At 53.3% G+C, this 24,929-nt stretch overlaps 1 protein-coding gene across 3 annotated transcripts in view; it reads right to left on the reverse strand.

Annotated features, from left to right (window-relative positions):
• Nucleotides 1-24,929, reverse strand: part of C2cd2 (C2 calcium dependent domain containing 2) — a 54,916-nt gene that overhangs the window by 23,084 nt on the left and 6,903 nt on the right. For 2 of the 3 annotated variants that reach the window (XM_047563726.1, XM_047563727.1), the window contains exons 2-6: nt 22,533-22,631; nt 10,462-10,578; nt 9,733-9,837; nt 5,926-6,048; nt 3,388-3,511 (exon numbers count right to left, since the gene is read on the reverse strand). In XM_047563726.1, coding sequence (XP_047419682.1) covers nt 3,388-3,511; nt 5,926-6,048; nt 9,733-9,837; nt 10,462-10,578; nt 22,533-22,631 — 568 coding nt within the window. The other variant, XM_047563729.1, reaches the window with a different exon arrangement.

A 24,929-nucleotide genomic window follows, 5' to 3' on the forward strand; every position in this document is an offset into this window, starting at 1 on the left:
AGTAGCACAATCAGATAAAGTTATTCAAGGTTTCTCCCTAAGGTCAAATATTAATGTACTGATATAAAACAAAGTTTAAACTCTATGGGTTAAAGTAACAAAGATTTCTAAAAACATTAATCTGCTCTTATCTATCAGGATGATATCTTGTGTCTGTTAGTTTTATTACTTAGAAAAACTAGCCTTAAAGGAGTTAGGGTTTGTACAACTCTGGTTAAACAACAACTGTTATTTAAGAGTATTACATTACATTACAGAGTCTAAATTTTCCTTTAAAAGCTGAACTTAGTTAATATAAGAACATCAATGTAATCATGGGACTGCTACTGGATTTGTCATCTTCCAAGTATACAAGTCTTTAAAGTATAAGGTCTAGAAGAACATTTTACCAAGCTGGTATGCTTCAAACTAAGGTTTAAAGTAAAGGTTTGAAATTATAACAATTATGTTTCTTGGTCATAGTTATTATAAAAACTCAATATGTTTTTACTTTTGTTAATTTCATTTTATGTTTTCCTTGTAAACTTTAACTGTTATCTGTTAGTGCTTTACAGAAGTATAATTTCTAATATAGCAACCTGAGTTAATTTGAGATAATGGGCATGACCTACAGGACAGACAGGATATAAAGCCAACTTCTAGTACTAATACTGACCCCGATTAAATAGAAGGGGTAAATGACTGTAAAATTATAGACATTAAAGTTAAAACCCAGTACTCCTACTTCAAGACTGGTGAAACTGGCTTGCTGGATATTTAAGACCCAAACTTGGAAACTAAAGTTAAGGATGTAAAAGGGTCAAGAAAGAGGGTTGGGGTTGTGGCTCAGTGGTAGAAGGCTTGCCTAACACGCATGAGGCACTGGGTTCAATCCTCAGCAGCACATAAAAATAAATAAAATAAAGGTATTTTTAAGAAAGGATCAAGAAAGAAAACAGCCAATATTTGGCTCTTGCCCTCTGAGTCAGCTTGAACCCAGGGAACAAGGGGACTTCCCTAAGGGTTTTGCAACTCTGGGCCACATGACCTCCCGATCAGGGGGTCACTGAGACCCTGGAGAACAGAAGGCCAACCATGCACATGCTATAAAGAGGGTCATTGAAAAGGAAAATATCCCTGATGCTTCCAAGGAAAGTCACACGGTCAATAAGACCTTGACCCATGCTGGCAGATGGCACTAGAGGAGCTAAGAGGCTGCTCACAAGTTCCCAAGAGTGACCCCCTGAGGGAACTCAGGTGACTTTTAAAGAGTAGATAGGAATGAGGTCAATTTGAACAGCTTGATCTTAAACACCTAGCAAAGAAGTTATAACCAAAGCAGTCATCCCTGGCATTTAAAAAAAAGGAGGATAGTTCCTTTAATATAACTTAAGATGTACACTTGTGTCGGCCCCACCAACAGTAAGTAAGACTGGAGGCTACAAAAGAGGGATTCTTAGACAGGAGTGCCTGATAACTACCAAAAGAGACTATCAGGGTCAGAAGTTTTTTTTAGTCAATAGTCAATTTAAGGCCTACAAATCTTCCTAACCTCCTACACAGGGAGGCTTAATCTGTTTGCCAGTATGATTATCTAGCCCTAAGTAACAGAAATAAAGGGATCTCTACTAAGCACAGAGGTTATCCAATAAAAAGGTATTTTGTAGGAATCAGATGACATTAAATAGCTTAGCTACATCTTATGGGGGCATCTGTGACATTGTAAGAACTAAGTGTTGTTTACATTCCTGATAACTCTGGCAATGATTAAGATTTACAATCCCAAATAGAGGCCGTGTCCTCACTGGCCTTGTTATGGGAAGAGCTTCTCAGCTCTTGCACCTCCTGGTGAGAAACCAGTGGCTTCTACCACCTTCATGATGTTCATTGACATGTTCCAGAGCTGCGACATTTATTTTGTAGTAATCTCATTCCAGTACTCCTGTCTTTTTGCTTCTCTCATAGAACCACCCATCCACCCCCCGGAAGGTTTTACAACCTGTTCTTTCCAAACCAGGCTCTTGCCATGGGCCCCTCGACTGACCCAAAACACTCCTAAGAGGGACACCCAACTGCCTCCCCTACCTTGCCTCCTCTCAGCTCCAAGCAGCCAGAGTGGTCATCACCCCTTTTCCTCTAACAGCAGTTAGAGCTGGGTCTTCAGAGCGGGGAGGAGGCCAGAGCGGGGACACAGTCAGTGTAGGTACTGAATGATTGGGTCAGGAAGACGGGCTGGTTAGGAGGAGATGAAACGCTACCACCTCCCGAGCTCCTGCCCTGCTGCAACTGTGGGCAAGGAGACCTGCCTCCAGGGACCTGCTCCTCCCTGCAAGGGGCTGTTAGTGAATGCCCCCGGGCTCTCGATCATTCCACCTTCACCTTTGGCCCAACTTCTGGCCACCCCTCATGTAAGCAGGGAGAGGCCATGAGAGCAAAGGAACTCCGGACAGTATAAAAGGGGCAGGACACCCCGCTTCTTTGATGCCAGCTCTGGATCCCCTTCTGTGTGGAGAAGTCCGTCTCTGTTCTACCCTTTAAATCAACTTGCTTTCTATGCTTGCCTGTGTCTCTAGGGTGTTCAGTAAAACAACTTGCTTTCTACGCTTGCCTCTGTGTCTCTGGGGTGTTCAGTCTTCAACCTTCTAGGGAAAAAGGACTTGGCCCTGACTGGTTCTCATCCCTGGTGACATCATATTCGGAGGTCCTACAGAGATGGTCATTGAGGTAAGCTCCTACACAGGCACCCCACGTCTTTCTGGGGTGTGCCCTTCTGTCTCTTTCTGGAGGACAGCAATGGGCCCTGGACTGACCCCAACTGCTCCTGCTCCCACTGTCAATCGTGGCTGCAGGCAGGACTGCCCACACGCCCTACTTCAGATGAGACTCAGCTTCCCCAAGAAGTCATTTTTAAACCTAAACTTAAACTCGGGACGACTCCTAACTCAGGATGACTCATAACTTCAAACTGAGGCCCATGCACACACACACACACCTGTGGGGTGAGTGTGACATTTCAGTACAAGTATACAATGTGCAACGAGCAGAGCAGAGTAACCCGCAGACCATCCCCTCCAACATGGAACCCCTCTTGGTGGGCAGCATTCAGAATCCTCCCCGCTAGCTGAATGCACACCTGGTTGCTGTCAACCGCGGTCCCCCAAGGGCTGGAGAACACCAGGCGTCGTGGCTCCCGCTGGCTGCGCCCTGTGCCTGTTTCTACCACCTCCACTGCCTCCGTCACCAATGTGTCCTTCAGATGCTCACACTGAGTGAAGGCAGGGACCACACCACAGACCCATCAGGTGCCACCAGAGTCCGGGGCCACTGGAGCCCACCAGGCTCAGCACAGACGCTGTCCCTTCGGCACACAGCCCCACAGGACCCTGCAGCACCAGCACCAGCACCCACCTGAAGCACCAGGATCGTTGAGCAGCGAGGCACGGACGTTCTTCACCAGCAGCTTTAGTTCATGAGCCCTTGGAGGTTTGGGAGGACAGGGTTCCTGAGCAGTAGATGAAGCGCGCTGTAGACTCTGTGGAGAAGCACAGCGTGGGGAGAACGTGGACGAGGAGGTGACCGCTCCTGCTCTGTAACAAGGCTCCCTGCTCCGGGGAGGCAGGGCACCACGAGCCGCAGTCACTGTCCCTGCCCGGGGGCCTCTTCCGTCCCAGATAAAGCCAGTGCAGTAGCCCCACGTTCAGCCAGAGAGGCTCCCAAGTCTCGCCATGGCGGAGACAGCAGCACAGTGTCCGTGGGCCACTCTCCAACCCAGGACGTGCCTCCCATACTCCTCGCAGGTGGCAGGTACCCACTGCCACCTCACTGGTGGGACACTGGCCGGGTGGGCTGGCCTCAGCCATCTGTGTGAGAAGTATCTGAGAATGGGCTGGTGTGGACAAGCAAGGGGACAGGCAGGTGCAGGGGACCAGTGTGCCCTTGTCATCCCCCGAAGGCATGGGGTGTCCAGCAGCAGGCACCCCAGCTCTGGAGGGCCCCTTGCAAGCCAGCACTCCCCGTGCCAGCTGCCAGTGGCACGTGCTGCTGCCTGAACACCGGCGCGTGGGAACCCGGAAGGGCTTCCCCGAGGCCTGGACCCTGGGCAGAGAGAGCCGTGCAGGCAGAGATGCAGACTCGGACTTGAGGCGGAACGTCTGGGCAGGTGCTCGCCACCATCCTGAGGGCCACTACTGACCTTCAGGATTCCATCTAGAAAACTCCATTCTGGACCAGTCCTCCTGGCCGTGAGCTGGGAGGACACAAGGCCACCAGTGATGGCCAACATTCGTAAAGCCCAGGAGCACAAGTGCTGGGGACAGAGCAACACATGCGCGGGGACGGGATGGAGAGGAGTGCTTTCTCAACTGCACACGTGTGACGGTCAATTTTACGTCAATTTCACTGGGTCATATTTGGTCACACAATATTCTGGGTGTGTCTATGAGGTTTTTGGCAGACTGATATTTACGCTGACAGACTGAGTAAAGCATATGGCCTCCATGATGCGGTGGGCATCATCCAATAAGTCGAAGGCCAGACTGACCTTCACATGAGAGACTCCTCTTTTCTGACCTCAGCTGACGCAGGTGTCCTGCTCAGGGACTCCAGTGGGAACATGGAAACCTCAGCGGCTTCCGTCCCCAGGCCTGAGGACCCTGGGACTACAGCTGGCCCTTGTGCTCAAGCCTGGGAGGTGGACTAGAATCATACTCCAGGCTCACCAGCACTCGTGACCTGCGAGCCAGTACGTATGCTCTTCATCGCCCATGGGTTCTGTCTCTCTGGAGAACGCTGATAGTGAGCATGCTATCTGACAAAACTAGAAATCTATTTTAAGATATTAATGAGTTAAGGATAGTTCTGTACGTCTTACTTCCTGAATCCATGGATTCTGACAACACAGTACTATTTTCTGAACTTTCCTCACATTCGGACATTAGCCTTGGTCACCAGTCAGTCCTCTGATCTGCAGGAATCCACTGCGACAGAATGTCGGGCAGCTGGGGCTGGGCTCTGCTCACCCGCTGGGAGGCACGGCCACGCTCTAGAAGCCTCCATCGACCCGCACTGCCCGGAGATAAAGCTCCCAGGGGCAGAGGCCTCGCTGGCAGACTGTGTCGCCAGCCTGACGCTCGCCCAGGCCAAGCTGTGCCCGTTCACCCTGCGCTGCTCTGCTTGCTTCTGGGGTGCAGTCCTCATCTCCAGTTTGACTTCCCGTCCCTCAGGGTTATGGCTGGGCTCTCTAATGCCCCCAGAGAGCTCGTGTGTTAGGCACACAGCCGCGCTCAGAGGGGGGAGGACTGGATCTGAGAGCTGTGGGCTCATCGGGCATGAGTCCATCCAATGACCGAGAGTCTGAAGGACCACTGGGTGCTAACTGCAGGCAGGTGGGGTGTGGCTGGAGGAATGGGGCCACTGGGGTGTGGCTTTAGGCCATATCTGCTTCCGGCCCCACCCTCTCCCTCCCTCCGCTTCCTGGCTGCCAAGAGCTGGGCAGCTTCCCTCTGCCACACCCTCCCCCACGATGTTCTCCTGCCTCACCTCAGGCCTGGAGCAAGGAACTCGGCCAGCCTCTGCCTGAACCTCTGAACTCATGAGCCCAAGTAAACTTTTCCTCCTCTAAGTTGTTCTTGCCAGGGGTTTGTGTCACGGCAACAAAAAAGCTGACTGAAACACTCATTGCTGGAAGGATGAGGGCCAGGGCAGCAGTAAGAAGTCAAGTGTGAGCTCATGCAAAGCAGGGGACTGGCCTCGCTCGGCTGGCAGGATGATGCTCCACCTCCTGGAGGCTTCATCCCAGGACCACAGGGCTATCTATCAGTTAGCGCTCACGCAAGCTCAGCGCTACAGAGTGAGGTGGAGATGCTGGAAATGCACATTCCCCAAGAGAGGCAGCTGGATCCCCACAGCGCTCAGAGACACCTGCACCCTGCGGTGGGAAGGACGTACCTGAGCTTCCCTTACGTCTGTGGGCTTGGTGCTCAGAACCACTGACGGAGAGGCGGAACTCACCAGGTGCTTCAAAACATCCTTGAGGGCTTCAGATATCGCATCCGCCTCACCCACCTGGGCCTGGGGAGAAATACAGTCATGGAGTCACTCCACAACCAAGCCCCTGTGCCACCTGGCTGGCAGGCTCACCAGATGTCAGGGCTGCAGTGGCCTTTGTCCCCGGGACTCCAGGTCAGACAGACACACTCCCGTCCTTCTCTGGAGACAGGGTCATTTTGCTGGTTTCGGAAGTAATCTGCATCTCTCACAAAAAAAGGTTCCTGTTTATCCTTTCTTCCCATCTTTTCCCCTAAACTTACACACACACATATTTTTCTTTCTTATATTAGATTTGATTTCTTTTGAAAATTAGAAAGTATTTAAGGACATGAACAAAACCAGGAAGAATGAAGAACAAAGCTGAGGACTTACCTTACCAGATGGCAGGACACACAGGGTTACAATAATTAGTACCCAGCAGAATGTGTTCATATGTTCTAGAATGTTCTTGGCATCGTTACTCATAGGAGCCTCAAGCTGGAGACCACCTATGAGGAATGGACTGACCCCCTCTGAATTCCCGATGCTGAGATGCTCACCCCAGGGTGAGGTAATAGGACGTGGAGCCTTTGGGAGGTGGTGAGCAGAGGTGGCACCTTCCCGATGGGATCGATGCCTCATGAGAGGAACCCAGAGAGCTCCCTGCCCTCCCTTGTCCTCTGAGGACCAGCACAAGGCAGCCCTCTGAGACCTGGAGCAGGGCCCTCCCGGGGCAGCTGACTGGGGACTTCCTTTCTCCAGAACCCAGGAGATGAAGTACTGCTGCCTTCCGGTCTCTGGGCCTATGGTACCTGGTCACAGCAGCCTGGACTAGGCTACTGAGTGCCGGTTCACACTCAGAGTCAGGGAGCTGCGGGATGGAGCAGTACAGCCATGAGCAGGACAGCCCGCAAGGGAGGGCTGGTGAGCCCAGGGGAAGGGGCTAAGCGCAGAAAGCCCTGGCTGCCCGAGGGGCTGGGCAGCACGTGGTGGCCCTGGGAGCTTCCCTGGGGCCAGTTCCAGGAGGTGGGTGCTGGGTGCTCAGAGACTTGTGTTCTGTTCCATGCATCAACGGCAATCAAGTTTTTAGCAAGCAGGATCTATTTTTTAAAAATCAATTAACATAAAGAATGCTTTGGTTTAGTTTTTTTTTTTTTTTTAAATAATCTTGTTTAGACTTTATAGCTTTTGCTTTAACCCTGACTACCAGGGCCTGGGAGGGCATTTGCTGAAGGCTGTGGTCACTCCCTGCAGCTGCCTGGCAGCCACTCCAACCTTCCAAGGTCTCAGGAAGAGCAGCTGAGCTGGAGCAAGTGTCTGCCGGGATTCCACACCTTGGTTCCAGCACTGGCTCGGCTGATGGTGGCTTAAGAGCCCCGCAGGGTCTCTGTCATCTCCGGTCCCAACCCACTCACTGCGGAGCCCCAGCCCGCCCAGCCTGCCGTGGGCCAGCTGCACAGGGCAAAAGACGATAGAGGTGTCCCACCTGTGGGGCAGGAAGAGACCTCAGAAACCAGTCTGGAGCTGGTCTGTGTAGTCCCAAGGACAACTGGCTGGCCTGTCCCCTGCTCTGCCAGGACTTCTTATAGGGAACTTGGTCCAAATCTGTTATTTACTAAAAACGGACTCTGCCAGGATCTCTAAAATTATAAGAATCGAAATTGCTGACACTATGGCTTCCACCAGGCACCGGGCTCGCTCAGTTACGCGTACTAACTGGCTTAACCCCCAGACTGCCTTGAGGGTCACTGTCTCCACTTCACAGGCAAGGAAACTGGGACACAGAGAGGTCAGTAAACATGGTCGGGTCACACAGCCTGAAATGAGCAGAGCCAGGAGTCAAATCCAGGTGGGCCAGGACGGCGGGGGTCTGGGCAGAACTTGACAACTTACTTTTTATTTTAAATGGAGGGTGAAATTCCCGTGGCATAAAAGAAACCATTTTAAATGGGATGGTTCATTGCCATTCAGTACCTTCACAACACCTGTGGCACATTCCAAACCTTGTCACCATCCCCCAGAGCAAACCCAGGCCCTGCCCCCATCAGTGCCCCTCCCCCAGCCCCAGGGCTCCAGGCAATAGAACCCATGACTGGCAGCTGTCACTCAGCACTGCTTACAAGGCCGCCAGGTGCAACGCCCCAGAGCTCCATTCCTGAGTAACACCCGCAGCTTGGCTGCAAGGTCTACCGTCTGCTCATCCGTTCCCACCTGGGCAGTTTCTTCTCTAACAGAGTGGGCAGCCGAGGGTGGAAGACAGGGCCCGGATGCCAGGTGTCCTCACACCGATCCCCGCCAGCCCTGTCCTGCTCCTTCCCCACCCAGCCACCCCACGGCCACCCTCCTCCCGCAGGCCGTGGGTGGGTCACTGAGCCTGACAGGCCAGCTCTGGGAGACACACTCCACCTGGCAGAGGGGGTGCAGGAGCGGGAGCAGCGCCCACAGGCTGGGCATGGTGCTACCAGAGCACCAAGCAAGAGGCACAGGGTGATGCTTGCAGAACGAGATCCAAGACGAAGACAAAACCAGTGGCACTAGTCTCCCTGTGCCGGCAGTGGCCAGGCAGAAGGGCGAGAGCCCCACGGGGCTTCTGGCCACCCTCCTAGGAGCTTTGACTTCTGAACCACGCTGCTATTTTACATAGTCAAAAATCACATGAATCAGACGGGGAACACCTAGGACGGAACCCAACGAGGCGAAGGAACTTAACTAACATCGATCCGGTCCACGGCCATCCAGAGGACAAAACAATTCCAAACAGAGGAAGGCAGCCTCGGGGAGACCTTCTGATGCAGGATCACAGGGTCAGGAGGGCCCTCCTGCACTCGGGCCGAGGGGGCGCCAGGGAGGGAGGAAGCAGCTGTGCAGCCTGGACAGGCGGCGCCACTGTCCCAGACGGGAGGTGTGGATAAGTAAGGGGGAGGAGAAAGGGGAGCTGAGAGGGGGCGGGCGCCTCAGGGCACACCTGAGTGAGTCAGGGGCCAGCTACAGACGCCATCCAACCACGCACTCAAGTCCGCCAGCCACCAACAGGACAAACGCTGCCTGCAATCCACCACGGCGCAGTGGCTCAGGACCCACGGACAGACCATTAAACCTGCACCTTTCAGCTGTGCGGGTACCTCGGGAGCTGAACTGCAGCAAAGTTCCTAGGAGATCCCTGAACACCTGCTAAGCTTTGGCAGGAATGGCTCTGAACGACCTTTCCAGCAAGAGAAGTGACAGGGCCCCATGTGGCCCACCCACTCCCCACGTCCAAGTTCACTTCTTCAACCCCGGAGACCTGGGGAGCTGGAAGGATCACTTCAGGTTTCAGGGGCTTCCTTGCAGAAACGGGTGGAAAGGAGACCCCACCCTGGGGAGGCAGCCTTCAGACCCAGCCTCTCCACAGAAGCACATCAGCCAGGGAAGTGTCAGGAGGACCCACCAGCACGGGCTGGTGACCACTGCTGCACAGGGGGCCCAAGACAGTCCCAGCCCATTAGGCCCAGAGCTGGGGTTGGGCTAGGCAGCAGGATTTTAAAAGCAGCCAGGAGATTCCAGAGGCATGGGCTCCCTCAGAGCTGCCTCTCCCAGAGCCCTGCCTCAGGAGTCCAGGTCAGCCTGGTGGAGGAGGCACCCAACATCTGGGTATCTGCTGATCCCGGCCTGGGTTTCCCAGGATGGCTGTCTCACCGTGTCCGGGCACTCACAACAATGGAGAATCACAAATGCGTAGGGACTGACCTCCCCCGGTGCCCGGGGCTGGATCTTGATGGTCACCTCTGGCACATGGATGTAGGACCACCGAATCTGGATGTCTTCTCTCTTTTCTTTCATGTGGAGCTCCAGCTGTTTAAAAAAAAAAAAAGTGTTGCTGAATGGTTGCTTTTCCCACTGGAGCCCAGCAAAGGTGTACACGCCACACGCAAGACCGTGGTTCCCTGATGGGCAGCATCCAGGCTTCACTAGGCCTGTTACCACTATCACAGACACACGTCTCTCCAGGTTAAGTGACATACTGCATGCAATTATATGTAATGTATATCTTGTTATTATAAATCTATTATCACAAAATAATGGTAGTGCTAACTTCTTAACTTATAAGAACGATCATGGGTACTTTTAAAGTCGGCTAGCAATGCCCCTGCCTCTGCCCGGCCGTCTTTCCGAGCTGTGGCAGACGCCTGTGGTCCAGCACCTGGCTCCCTGCAGTCATTGGCCGCATCCACCAGCTGGCAACAGCCCGACCTGTGTGGAGGCCTGACGCGGCGGCCTCCGGACCCGCCATGCGTGGGGTGTGTTCCATCCATGTGCACAGGCAGCATGGAAGCTCACGGTCTAGGACGACGTGAACAGGGACACTGGGGGCCCTGTGACTCAGGCCCCGCCGGTGCCGCGTGGGTTCCTGCAGCCCCATGGCAGCAGTGCATGAGAACCGTCTCCCTGTGACCTGCAGAATGTGCCCAGCCTCACCTGCAGATGGACCGGCGAGAGTTGCACGTCATACAGCTGGTGTCCCGAGCCCGCGGCCGAGGGCGCGGCGCTGACCAGGAACTGAAGGATCTTGCCCACCACATGACAGGCCACCACCTGCAGGAGGGACAGGGTGACAGGTGGAGCTGTGCAGGAGAGCAAGAGGCACCACGGGCATCCTCGTGCCCGCGAATGCGACGACCCAGACAAGGACAGGACTTCCATTTTAAACCTGGCTACCTGTTCAGATCTACATCTTTCCTAATATGTAGCAAGTTGAAAACCAGAAAAATATACTGACTCCTTCCTTCCTGATGGATCTGCTGTCCTCTCAGATCTAACTGGCTCTTTACACACATTACAAGTTTTCTTTCTTTATTGCTCTATCGTATTTGCCCACAATGACAGGTTTTAAACTCCCCAGACGTTTCCACATTCATAAAGAGCAAAAGCTGCTAGCCATCTCCTTTCACTAAAAATGAGCCTTGCTGGGCATGGTGGCTCTGGAGGCTGAGGCAGGAGGATTGCGAGTTCAAAGCCAGCCTCAGCAAAAGTGAGGCGCTAAGCAACTCGGTGAGACCCTGTCTCTAAATAAAATACAAAATAGAGCTGGGGATGTGGCTCAGAGCTTGAGTGTCCCTGAGTTCCACCCCCAGCACCCCCCAAAAAAAAAAAAAGAAATAAAATAAATAAAAATGAGCCTTACAAAGATGATATGGACGTTACATGTAAAAAAATCTAAAACCTACCAGGAGCGCAAGAAATTGTTTCTATCTAAATAATTTTAACATATGGTTCTTCAAAGATGTGTAAGCAATTCAAAGAGCACATGAAATACTAAAATGACTACAAAGTGACCAGCCATAGAAACACAGAGTCATAAAATCAGCTTATGTCATAGAATAAAAATTAAAAGACAGGGACAAGCGCCCACGAACGGCAGTGAACCCCACTCCCATCCTGCCAGGTGCAGAAGCAGGGCTGGGTGCCTGCTGTCACGGCAGAGCTGTCCTTTCTGCCTCAGAGCTCCCCGAGGGGAGCAGAGCTGTAGGAGGGACCTCAGGACACCTGGCGACGTGCCAGGCCAGTGCTGCTGGCCCTGAGGCCGGTGCTGCTGCAGGGCTGAGGGCAGCGGGCCCAGCGGGCACTGCATAACCAACAGGGTGGGCGAAGAGAGTCCAGTAGGTGGCCAGCGTTTGGCCAAAGCCGAGTCATCAGGAGGCCAAGGGTAAAGCAAATGGATGTCCACCTTCCCATGGGAACGCTGACCCCACCGTGGGGAGTTTTCTTGGGGAGGCAGAGAAAATTCTTTAATTCTCTGGTGAATTTATGAGAATCCAAAATACCAAGTAGAAAGATTATCAAAACAGTGACTGTGCCAGGGCCTGCTGCTCCCGAGCTCAGGCCTGGGCCCATCCCCTCCTCCTTCTCGTCCCCAGGCTTCCCGCATCAGGCCCCCTGCCTCCATTCGGGTCCCCCTCAGCGCCCCCGCACGCCACGCAGGAGCCTGGCATGGCTGCTCCCAGCAGCCAGGACGAGAGGCAGGGGTCCCACCGATCCGCAGAGGAGCCTTGCCTTCCCTCAGTGCTGGCAGGAGACCAGACTCCTCACTTCCCCAGCATCTGTACCATCCAGAGACCGACTGCAGGGATCGGTTACGTGTCTTCATCGTGTCCAGAGTGCACAAAGGGCCGGGGCCGCTCACGGTGGCATAAGGGAAGTCACCTGTTCGTGTTAAATACGTGTGAGCTCTAAACAATCCTTTCCGGAGAAGCATATTTCGATGGCAAGTGAGCTACACGCTCACCACACAGAGAAAACCCGCTGCCCTTGGCCTCCAGGCCCGGCAGCCTACTGCTGAGACACAAGGCAGCAGCACACACAAGGCGTGCAGCACGTCTGCGTGGGGGCCTGCGCGCTTCCTCGTCAGACTCTTACTCTGGAAGTGGCCTAGTCAGTGCCCTGGCTCACGCAGGTTTCCCTGGTGCCCGGGACAGCCCACTTCTGGAAACATGGAACACCCAAGCACTTGGTAAGACACAAGCAAGCAACTAAGTCATTAAGGAAGGAAGATAAAATAAAAGGACCTGAAGCCAGGTGCAGAGGCACAACCTGCAATTCCAGCAACTCGGGAGGCTGAGGTAGGAGGATCACAAGTTCTAGGCCAGCGTGGTCAACTTAGCGAGGCCCTAAGCAGCTTTAGTGAGATCCTGTCTCAAAATTTTAAAAAGTTTTAGAAAGGACTGGGGATGCAGCTCAGTGATAAAGTGCCTTTGTGTTCAATCCTCAGGACCAAAAACAAAACAAAAAAGAACTTCAGGACTTCAAGACAGCATAATTGCAAAGCTCAGGATTGACCACTGCAGGCACAGCAAGAAAGTAAGTGCAATCACCCGCGGGGACCTGGTTGGGTAGGACAGTCTTCACCGCCCCAGGAGTGTCCTCCCTCAGCCCCATGGCTCCCCCCACACATTAAACCAGCCAGGCCCTCAGCCCCATGGCTCCCCCCACACATTAAACCAGCCAGGCCCTCAGCCCCATGGCTCCCCCCACACATTAAACCAGCCAGGCCCTCAGCCCCATGGCTTCCCCACCACACATTAAACCAGCCAGGCGGACCAACCTTCTGAGCCTCCCCTTGGTGTGCGGTGAGAAAGCTCATTAAGAAGCAAGTGAACCTGCTGTGACATTTTGACACGCCCACACAGAATGCTCTCAGGCTCCCAGGGGCTGCTGGGAGGGACGGCCATTAGGGCCAAATCCTCTCCCGGGTCAGTGGCCACCTCTGCCGCCCTGAGAACAATAATGCCCCATTTGTCAAATGGATGAGAACAAAATGGAAAGGAGGTTTTAAAAATAAGTAATCTTCTTTTAGTGTATTAAGGTGTTAGCCACAATGAGGATCAAATACTCCAATCCATGCAAACAAGGGCAGAGGGGCCCGGAACGGCGGAGGCAGGCTCGCCTGTGCACCGTTAGCCTTCCTGGGGCAGAGGGGGCCCGGAACGGCGGAGGCAGGCTACCTGTGCAAGTCGAGTGGAACCTCTGACCATTAGCCTTCCTGGGGCAGAGTGTCCAGGGCTGACATCTGCTTCAACGCCTGTGAACAGAGCCCCCATCTTGATCCTACGGCTCCATCCCCAGCACAGCAATGCTCCTGAGAATCCCTTTTCCTCTTCCGGTCAGCTCCTAAGGGAGTCCCAATCATGCACCACTATTTACACAGCTTTCCAGTCCTTACTTGGGTGTCATCTCCCTTGGAAAGAGTCTAATATTAGTATTGGATTTTTAAAAAGTTAAAAAGAAGCAATGTCTGGTATCTGCAGTGGTGACAGAGGACTTCTCCAGGGACCACAGTGAATCCACCTGTCCCCTAGCAGAGCTCCACAAGGCCACGATGTGCCTTCCAGGGAACACGCTCCTCAGAAGGTCATCCATAAACCTGCTTTACTCTTGAGATTATTTTTCCAAAGCAAGCAAAGACGTTCTCAGCTACCTACAGCACGTGGAAACCCACAGAAGGTGAACTGTGTATCCCAATGGGGAGGCACCGCGTGGTGGCAGGGAGGTCCGGGTCAGCGGGTGACTGACTGCCACACCCTCGGGTAGAGAGGGGCGGCTGGTGGGAGCACCATCAGACCGGGAGGGCCTGGCTCCAGGTCCTTGTGACCCGCGCCAAGCCCGCAGAGGCAGGGGCGGCTTTCCTGCACCTTTCTGTTCTCCAGCTGCAAGACCTTAAACTCAAACAGCCACATACACAGGCCAACGGCTCTTATCTGGAAACTATCCCTTTGTTTAGACTGGAGCCAGAAAGCTCAGGGCGAGGCGCTCCCAGGTTCTGCTATTGCTTGCCAACAGGAAAGCTCCCCAGAACGCCAGATCCCACCGTACTCTTTCACTTTCCTTTTCAATTAAGCTTCGGTAGAGTGGCCTCAGCTCAGCTCCTTCCCTTGGAACACTCTAGAGAATTGGAGATAATTTAATTACTTTGTCTCCAAAGAAACTACCAAAGCAGCTCAGGCCATGCACCTTAAAGGTTCATGTCACTGGATATTTTTCACCTTTTTTATTTGTTTGTTTTGGTACCAGGGATTGAACCCAGGGTCACTTTACCACTGAACCACATTCTCAGCCCTTTTCATGTCTTATTTTGAGACAGGGTCTTGCGAAGTTGCTCAGGGCCTTGCTACATTGCTGAGGCTGGCTCTGAACTTGCCATCCTCCTGCCTCAGCCTCCGGAGCCCCTGGGATTATAGGTGTGAGTCACTGTGCCCAGCTGAATATTTTTTACTCAAATCACACTACATAAAGAAAGAATCCCAAAATAAAACATAAGTAGACCTTTCACCAATCATTCATAGCTATTAAGCAGCTCTGCAATCTATTCTTACCTCTGAAAATATTCTTGAAGACAGTATGAGTTAGATACAAAAAAAAAAAAAACCACCAAAAAAATTAGTTCTACTCTGAAACAGAGGCTCCTCAACTTAAAAAATGAAGTCCATCAGAGTTAAATATTATTAGACTGTCTACTAAGTTAATCCTGTTTGCCCACTAACTCACAATATATAGCTGAAGATGAATTTGTAGGAACTTTCCCAGAAGGTAGAGAAGCAAAGTGTGGGGACCAAGATGGCAGCCGACCCCAGGGCGTGCTGATGAACAGGCAGGGCTGGACCACACAGGGCACCTGCTCCAGCACGCTGTCCATCCCTTCTGTGTTGGGCCATTTTAAAACGAACAAGGAGGCTGTTCAGCAACACTGTGCAACAAGGAGGTACTGAGAACACTCACCACGGCTCAATGTGGGCAATCCACGGCATAAGAATCTGCTCAAGATGTGCTGTTCTCTTTCTCAACTTTACTTGGAAGGAGATTTCCTTTAAAATGAGGGGCAGGAGAGAACTCATGGGGATGCTGGCAGTTTGGAGCCAGGTTGCTATGTCACATTCTACCCCCAGTGCACACCAAATCTCAGTGTCCACAAGCGTCCTTTCACCCTGTCTCCTCTCAAAAGTCAGGCTGCCCCAGAGAGCTGACTCAGCTCCAGGTTCCATATGTAGCCACCCAGAGAGTGAGTGGCCTGGGGGCAGGCAATTCTCCCACTCCGGCCGGCGGAACCTTGTCACCTGCTCTCAGAAAGACCCAAGTTCAATATAATATCACAACCTATTAGCATTTTGGCAAGAATGCCAGGTTTATGGAGTACCTGGGCTTTCAAGTCACGCAAAGCAAAACAGAAACAGGGTCAACTGAGCTTCCTGTCTGCACCCAGGGAGACAAGCAGGAACAATTCCGGTTGTGCTGCCCTTGCGAACCCACAAGGAATGGAAAGAGCAGGAGACTGGGCAGGTTCATGCACAATGGTCAGGTGGTCGCAGGGTCCATACGATAGGCTGCATTCACCCAGCACGGACTGGGGTTCCCAGCCCTCATGATAGGTGGGATTTGGGGGGAAATCCCACACATTTGAACCCAACTATTGGTTGCTGTGGCTTCCCGTAAGAGAAGGCTGGCGAGTGCCTTTCTCTTATAGTGGGTGAGTGTGGGAGTGAGCCCAAGAGAACCCTCAGTAGTGAAAAATGTGAAAAGCGCTGCCTGCAGCCCTGTTCTCTGTGTGCCGTGGCTGCAGCTCAGAGGCCTCCTGGGCTCCACTCCAGCCTCTGTTCCTAGGCAGCTCTGCACCGCGGCCAGGTGACTCACGCTCTGCCTCAGCTTCCCCTGCAGATGACGCACAGGGCTCCTCTTCGGTAGAGGAGCACTGTGACCTGGCGTAGAAGGCACACAGGCCTTCACCCGGGCTCTGCTCACCCCAGACATCATGAGCGGAGATGTGGCAGGGTGTGTGGGGTACACCCATGCCCCTGAGCCTGCACAGTCCTGCCAGGAAGGGATGCACACAGGTGGACACAGACCCTGTGGCCCAGAGTGAGCAGTGGGCACCCCAAACCAGACCTGTTAGCATCCCCTGGCTTCCTGGCTGGGCCCTTCTGCAGACTCCATGGATCATAACTTTGGTTTAGAACTTGAACCTCAGTTGACCCTTGTGCCATGACAAGCCTCTGTTTACCTAGAAATGGCACCAAAACAGAGACAATTAAAGCTTCTCATGGAGAAAGGCAACAGCGCCTGCAACCTACCCAGAGGGTCGCAGCATAGTGCCAACCGTGCTGGCAAGGTTTCCAATACAGATGCATTCAGAGACACCTGCCTCGCTAAGGAAGAGCCATGTGGTCAGCAGCCCACGGCGGCACGACCTGTAGACCCTGGGCCATGTTCTCTGATGCTGTCACAGTGAAGTTCCACAAGGAACCCAGCACGAAGCTTCAAACCCACCATGGCAAGGGCCAAGGCACACCCTGCGGAGGAAGGGCTGGCTCCAGGCCACTAGAGATAAGGAAATGGAGGTTTCCATCTTCTGGGTGGAACATTCTGGAGCAGACCTTTCCCAGGACATGAGGAAAGAGACTGTAGGGAGGAACTTGTTCTTGTGTAAGAGGATAATTAAAATTGGGAGAAATATGTTCAGTGCATGTTCAGACAGAGAGAGGCAGCGGCCAGCAAGCGCCTGCCGTGCGGCTGCCCCCGAGAAGGCCTCTCCTGCTCCTCCTGCAGCCTGCCCCGCTCCTGCCTGCACACAGAAGGACAGACCTCATCTGTGAGGCACCACGACCTCGCAGGGCTTGCTTCAGTGAAGCAGTATTTGCTCTTTGTCCCTGGGTCCTGGCACAGAGCTCCTAAAACCCTTGAGCCTTCAGAATCTTGGGGGTGATAAGTGTCCATTGTATGCTAACAAGCAAGAGGCGGTGGGACCCCTGGGCCACTTCAGGGTGGAGGGGAGAGGGCTGGAAATCTAGGTCGATGACCAAGTCACCAATAATCAATCAGTTGTGCCACTGTTACGAAGCCTCTGAAAAGTCACCTACATAATGGTCCTTAAGTGCCCAAGGCGTGATCGTGGAGGGGCTGGAGGGAGCCCAGGGGACAGGGAGCTCCTCTGTGGCAACTTAGCCTAAGCTGGAAGCAGCAAGTAAGCTGCGGCTGAGTTCTTGGGCCATTCTAACAAGCTAGCAAGCTGAGGACGGGGAGTAGGAACCTCAGATTTGCAGCTGGCATTACGGAACGCCACTGGCAACCTAGAACTTGAGAATGGGGTCTGAGCCTGCCACCTGTGGGTCAGAGCTAACTCCCGTACTGTGGGTCAGGATGCAAGTCATGGCAAGACTTCCATCCAGGTGGTGCTAGAGATTGAGAATCGGTTGGTGTGTGAAAAAACACATAAGATGTCAAAATACAGTTCGGGCAGGACATGATGGGGCCCACGTGACTGGTCCTGTGGGAAGGCCTGGTTTGCTCCAAGGCACACAGAGCCCACTCCGTGTAGGGGATGAGCCAGATGTCTGCAGAGGTGGTGACTCTGACACACTGTGGTCTTCGAGGACTTCAGAAGGACTCTGTCTAGGGCCGGGCCTGGTCTCTGAGGCTAGCAGGGACTGCTGAGGCTCACAGTCAGACGCAGGCTCACACTGGACCAGCATCGCAGACAGCCAGTCCTCGTTTTTATCCACCTGATCAGACTTTGCCACAGACTCCTGGCTCAATGCCAGACCCAGTGCTCCACCAACGCTGGCTGAGAAGCAGCTCCAGGCAGGGTAACAAGTGCCCTTGGAAACAAGTCTGTTCTATCAGAACTTCTGCTTGTGGCCCTTGAGTTCTGAACAGTTTTTTCCTTCTCGAGAATCATGCACTGCAGAAAGAATGTGTGACAAGCTGACACTGATTGCAATGTGAACGTGGGGCCCACGATATGGTTCAGATGCTACAACAGCAGGACCCACCCCACCATCCCCCCGTAAGCTCACATGCTAGACCACCAGGCCCAGAACAATGTCAGAAAAAGGGCTCAGTGTCTTACCACCTCCCTGAGTCAGGCCCACTGAGTCACACTGCAAGAGAAGTTCTAAGCTGCTCAGTTTCCGAAGATGGGAGTATCATGTTTGGCTAGCTTGTCCAAGAAGGGAGAAGACCACTTGAGGAACCCAAGCTCCCAAGGGGGTCCTATTCCCAACTCACCCCCCCAGGAGCTGAGCAGACCCACAGGCCCACTACCAGTGTGCACACAGGATGCAGGCTGCCAGGTCGTTCTGTGGGGCTCTGAGACCAGCTGGCTGGCCCCTCCCACACCCAGCATGGGCAGGGGAGGGGAGGGTCTGCAAGCTGGCTAGTTGGAGGGCAACCTGGCCATGGCCATGATGAGGCAAACAAGGGTCACTTCCTCATTTGGCTGAGAGAACTTAAAAGTCAAGAACTATGGAGAAAAATGTTATAAAATAGAATGTTTCCACTTTTCATGGCTGTACCTTTTGCATGTATCTCTGGCAGGGGATCAGCTTCCAGGAACGCTGTGGACAGCTCCACGCGCTGGGCAGGGCAGAGGGCAGGCGAGCAAGCGCAGGGAACGGGCAGTGCATGCCGCTTTTGCCCTCGCAATGAGACGTGTGGGTCCCTTCATGATATTAAAACAGACAGCTTAACACCTGCCCTCTAAGGCTGCTCTTCTGGCAAGGCATCGAGACCCTTACAACTGCTGACACCGTTTCTGACGTGCTTCTAGGAATGGGGAGGAAACAGCACGGGAATGAGCCGTCGCGGGGGAAGGGCGAGGTACCGGGAGCCCAGCACTCGCACGCCGGGCACTGTTCCAAGAGCTGGATTCCGACCGATTCACTTCCTCCCCACGTCCAGTCTAGGTTGGCTGTTTGTAGATGGGCCGCACCACAGAGAGGGCAGAGAGCACAGCTCAGCACCAGCCCAGGTCCTCGGGCCTGCCCCCGCCCCAGCGCAGCTCCTGCTCCACAGGCTGGTCGCAGGGGGCGTACCATGCCTTCACCAAGGAGACTGGGGAGAATTTGAAAACCCAGGGGAAGCAGAATCAACAAAGCAAATTGCAGGAAAAACAAAGCAGAACAAAATGATGAGAAATTCACACCACACATGAACTACAAGGCCCCGTAGCTCAGGAGACTATGATAGATAGAACACACATACACACACGGGTGCATGCGTGTGGGGCTCTGGGGACTGAACCCAGGGCTGCTCTACCACTGAGCATCTTCCCCAACCTTTTTTCAGTTTTTCTTTTGAGATGGGGCTTCTCTAAGTTGCTGAGGTGGCCTCGAACTTGCAGACCTCCTGCCTCACCCCAATCCCTGGGATCGGGGGTGTGCACCACTGTGCCCATCTAGATATGTGTTTTTAAAATGCTTCTGTGTTTTCCACAATGCATGTGTTTTGCTCTGTAAAAATGGAATTTCTCTGTGCAAGGTAGAGTGCCCCCACCCCATGCAGCCTGTGCTCTAGGCTGCCAGAGCCGGGGTGCCTGGCCCCCACCACCATGGAATGGAAGACACCAGGCAAGGCTTGGCAAACCACAGCTCAGTTCAAGGAAAGGTAAAACAACTTTCGAAAAGCTCATGTGAAAGAGTTAAACCTTTACGAACAGTTGATGTACTTCTTTGTTGGATTTTTTTTTTTTTATTGTGGTAAATGATGTATGACAAAAATGTGCCCTCTTTTTCTAAGTACCCAGTTCAACAGTGTTAAGCAGTCACGTGGTTGCCCAACCATCCTCACCACCCACCTCCGGAAACTTCCATCTTCCCCAACCGAAACTGTTCCTATTATCAGTCAGGAATGTCCCGCCCCGTCCAGCCTGCCCAGCGCCGGTCCATGTCCATCTCTATGCATTTACCCTGGACTCTGAGTGGAGCCAGAGCACGGGTCCCTGTATGGTTTGTGGGCTGCACCCGGCATGACGTCCTCAGAGCACATCCACGCTACAGCAAGTGCCAGAACACCCTTCTTTTCCAAGGCTGGACATTCCACTGTCCACTACACCACGTCTTAGCTACACTCATCCAACTTAGGTGGCCCCTGCTTTTAGCTGTTGTGAATAATGCTCTTCTGAACACAGAGGTACCAACACTACATTATGTTTAGCTTTAAATGTGTGCGTACACATCTGTGGTCGTATTAAAAGGAACACGGTTTATCACCCACTCTCTAAGGCTGCTTTCCTGGCAACCTGAAGACATTTAAAACCTGTATATTGAGACGTTCACACCTCTGCCTCCTCCACCCACCAGGCCAGCCCTGCATACTCTGTTCCTCTCCTACTGAACGGGAACTGCCTAGCCCGGAGATTCGGTCAGCATCTGCCATAACAGAGGGGGCCTGGCATCCCATCCTGGGAGGCCCTTCTCAGGCAGAGCCCCAGCAGGGGAAGGCTTCAGCAGCTGGGTCTCAGCTTCCCACCCTATGAAACAGGCCTGGGGCCACCTGCTGCCAGCGCCCCACCAGCCCGTGGGCTACGCCAGTCTCAGCGTACTGCATTGCTGCCTCAGGCTTTCTCCTTCATCCTCCAGAAACTTCCCACATTCACTGAGGGGATTCACAGCTGCATGACTCCAGTATCAGCAAACGTCTGCAGGAAAGAGAACTCTCCTATGTGGTCGGGGCAGAGGAAGCTGAGACGGCACCTTAGCCACCGATCCGGGCGTGTTTGGTCAAGCTTCAGTACACACGCCTCTGACCCGGCAAGTCCACACACACTCCCGAGACACCTCAAGTTGGGGAGTCACTACGGTATCCAGCACTTGTGCTGGTGACAGAGAAGACAACCTAATTAATTGGCAACACAGAGCAGATGAATAAGCTCTGGTCACCCAGAACCCTAAGCTGTAGTTAAAGCTGAACCAGAGCTACATAAATCAGCTGGATGAAGCTCAGAACTACCATGTCACCTAAAGAACAAGCTTCGGGCAGAACCGCACATAAAACCAATGGGAAACATTAAAGGAACAGTCCTCCACTGTGATGGGGACACAGCAGGTGGGGTTCGAGGCCAGCAGTGCTCTCCTCCTCCACCGGGGGCTACCCAGGTGTCCCTTCCTCCCTGCCTGCTAAGTGGCCCATGTGCGTGGATCAAGAAAGCAAAGGGTAGACACATCCAAAGACGTTCCTGGCACCTTGAAAACACACACACAGGTAAGGCTCAGAAGCCGCTAGGCTGAGGAGAGCAGTTCGGCATCAGAGGCACAGGTACCGCCTGGCAGCAAGGCCAGGGACAGAGAACGGCACTGTGCTCTAGCTGAGCACTTAAAATCACAGTCTCTCGGTAGTGGAAATGCAGCTGAGGCTACGGAGAGAAGCACAGAGCACGACCAGACCTCCTGTCCAGGTGCACTGACACCAGAAATCTGCAACAGGTAGCCATGGGGACACCACCTGTCTCCTTCTGGGACAGGTTTTTGGATTTGGTAGTTCTGATGAATACCTGGAAAATAAGCTACTTTTAATAATGAGGGAAATTCTGAGCCGGGGTAAGAAGTGTATATAATGATATTATTAATAATCACAGTAGTAACAGAAGACACAGAAGTTTCTAGGACTTGTTCCAGAGGCTTTCTTAGAATCTGGTGTCTGATCAGTTTAATCACTATATTGACTTTATTGAGCTAAAACACAACCCGCCCATCTAAGCTGCAGGGCGCACAGTTCCCAGCGTGCCCACCGCGGAGAGGCTATCGCCGCCACCACTCCCAACGCGTAGCCCTGCACCTTCTAGCAGTCACCCCCACCCGAGCATCCCACCTGGTGCTCAGCAATTCACTCCACTTTCTGCCTCGGTTGATCTGTCTGTCCTGGACCTTTTGTATAAACGGAATCGTGCAACATGTGGCCTTTGTGTGCGGCCTCTTTTGTGGCAAGTGAATTCTGTTCACTTTTTATTGGTGCACTATGATCACACCTAGTGGGGGGTTCAGTGCTACCTCTTGTGTGGCTTCTTTGACTCCTGCTTTCAAGGTTTGTCCACAGCGTGTCAGTACCTCATTCCCTTTGAAGGCTGAACACACTCCCTTAGACGGACAGCCCACATTTTGTCCATCCATCCATGCTTTCTTCCATCCCAGCATCGGAGTTTTCGAGGATTCCTGAAGAAAGACTCCCCCAGCCTCCACTTCAACGACCCTCCTCCTGCAGGGACAGCAGCAGTGACGGCCCCAGCTCACCTTCTCCTGGGCCGACTGGACCACGCTGGAGACCTCTCCAACCGCCAGCTCCTGGAGCTGTGGTCGCGGGTCCTGCTGGAAGGACAGCTGCAGGGGGCCCTGCAAGAGAGAAGCAGCGTGAGGAGGAGTGCGTGCAGGGGGTCCTGGCTCCCAGCAGTTATGCATTTGCTCCAGAGTTCTACAGATTTGGGAAAATACACCCAGGCATCACAGCGATGGTTCAGTAGCTTACACACCCCAGGCTCTGCCATGGCGGATCACGCTCAGCGCTGGGCAGCCCGGATCCAGGGGGAAGGAAGGCCGGGAAGGGAGGGAAGCACAGACAAAGCCAGGGACGGTGCGGTGAAGACGGCAAAGGTGCTCTGGTGTGAGGGCCCACAGTGCAAGGGAAGGACCACAGGCTCCGAGCAGGGGTCCGTGAGCACCCACAGCCTGGCGGGCCACTGGCCCAGGCCACAGCCCAGGGAGGCACTGCTCCCAGCTCCACTGGTGCCGCCCATGCTTCTCTCCATGGCCTGGGTAGCAGGCAGGTAGGCATCCCAGGGACCAGCTGCCCCAGGAATCAGGAAGGGCACACAAGACCCCTGCACTAGAAAGGAGCCAGCCCGGTGGCTGTCCTCAGTCCCTGCCGCGTAGCCCTCCAGAGCTGCCAGGCTCCTCCCCTCTGGCCTCGCAGTTCAACTCTGCCTTACGGCTCTGCGCATTTTCCAGAACCCCAGCAGTACACTCGTCCTCAGGCTAAGTCGGTTTTTGTCCACTCTGGTTGTATAAAATGCCCCAAATGAGAGCTGTACACTTAAATGAATACGACCTCAAATCAACAAGACTGACGCTTTACCTAAGAGCAGTTCAGGACTTGACAGCCAGTCAAGTCGCGTCCTTTAATAACAAGCTCCCCGAGAGCTGCCAAGCATGCCCACAGCACGGCCTGGACGGCGTATTAACTCTGCCTGGCATCTGCACAGAGCGCGAGGTGCTTGGCTAAGTTTGGACTGGGTGGTTAAAAAGTGCGGCCCCCCGTTTCCTTCTCATCCACTTCAGAGACTCCCCGTGCTGAGTCAGCTCCACCCCAGGCGCTCGGCAAGGGCGGGTCAAAGCCGCTCTGGCAAGTGCAGAGCAGATAAGCAATGAAGTGAGCCTGTTGCCATTTCTTAAGAATTCCCAGTGATCAAGAACAAACCTACAAGGCACAGACCATTTTAATTTACATTCCGTTTAATTTCTAACCTCGCCCTGTTCCAGCAACATTTACCTCACCCCCCAAATCATCAGGGGTAATTAAATCTACTTCTCAAGAGGGATGAAATCATGATTTTGGGCTGCTCTGCTGGCATTGTCCACGGCTGGGGCTTGTTTGGGTGGGAGCTGCTGGCCAGGGGCACCATGAACTTGGTGGTGACCCTATTCTGTGAGCTGGCCCGCCTGGCTGAGTAAGCAGCACCTGGCACAGAAGCCTGTTCTGGATAGGGCACTGCTAGCAGGAGGCGTCCAGCTGCTGGGCTCAGCGAGCCATACGGTGTACCTTCTGCAGCAGCCTGAAGACACAGTCGCATCCACCTGGCACAGACTCAGGATCTGGCACACAGGGCAGGTAAATGCCCCTCCTCCCTGTGGTACCTTCAGGGGTTAAAACCTTGAGAAGATTTTCCTGGGAAACTTGAAATCCAGTGACATTCTCACAAAGGAAATAAATTATTAGCTTAAACTAAGGACGGGGAGATTGCCCTTTCTTTTCTAGTTGGCCTGGTGGTTCAGGAGCAGAGTGAGCCTGCAGCCCAGGACCAGTCCCTCCCTGCGCCTCTCTGCTGCTCGGTCCAGGTGACACAGTGGCCAGTCCACACTCCACTCTGCCTAAACTGAAGGAGACTTCTCATCCCCAAGGAAAAGGACACGTGCAAGAGCTGCCAGAACACCAAGGGAGACAAGCAGAGGGCTCCCCGCCCACCCCACAGGCATGAGAGCAGGACCAGAACCCCGAACCCAAACTGCAGCTCTGGGATGGAGGGCAAGCAAATGGACCAGGGGACTGGAGTAGAGCACCTGGCGTAGGCCATGGGCATGGGGAGGCTTAGTACAGGCAAGGCATTCCTAATGCCAAAGTCCCCAAATCGGAAATCCTCCAGAACGTGAAACATTTAAAGCACTGACAGATGCCACAGGCAGAAAATCCCACTCACGAAACTTTGTTGCATAAAGTTATTTAAAATACCGTATAAAGTTACCTTTAGTCTGTGGGTATAAGATGAGCTTTGTGTTTAGACTTGGGTCCCATCCCCAAGATACCTCATGTGTATGCGAATATTTCAAAATCTGAAAATATCCCAAATCCACAATACTTCTGGTCCCAAGCTTGTCAGATGAGGCATATTGACCTGTCAATGGAAAAAGCAGCATCCC

The sequence above is a fragment of the Sciurus carolinensis genome, chromosome 9 (assembly GCF_902686445.1).
Source record: "Sciurus carolinensis chromosome 9, mSciCar1.2, whole genome shotgun sequence".
Lineage (NCBI taxonomy): Eukaryota > Metazoa > Chordata > Mammalia > Rodentia > Sciuridae > Sciurus > Sciurus carolinensis.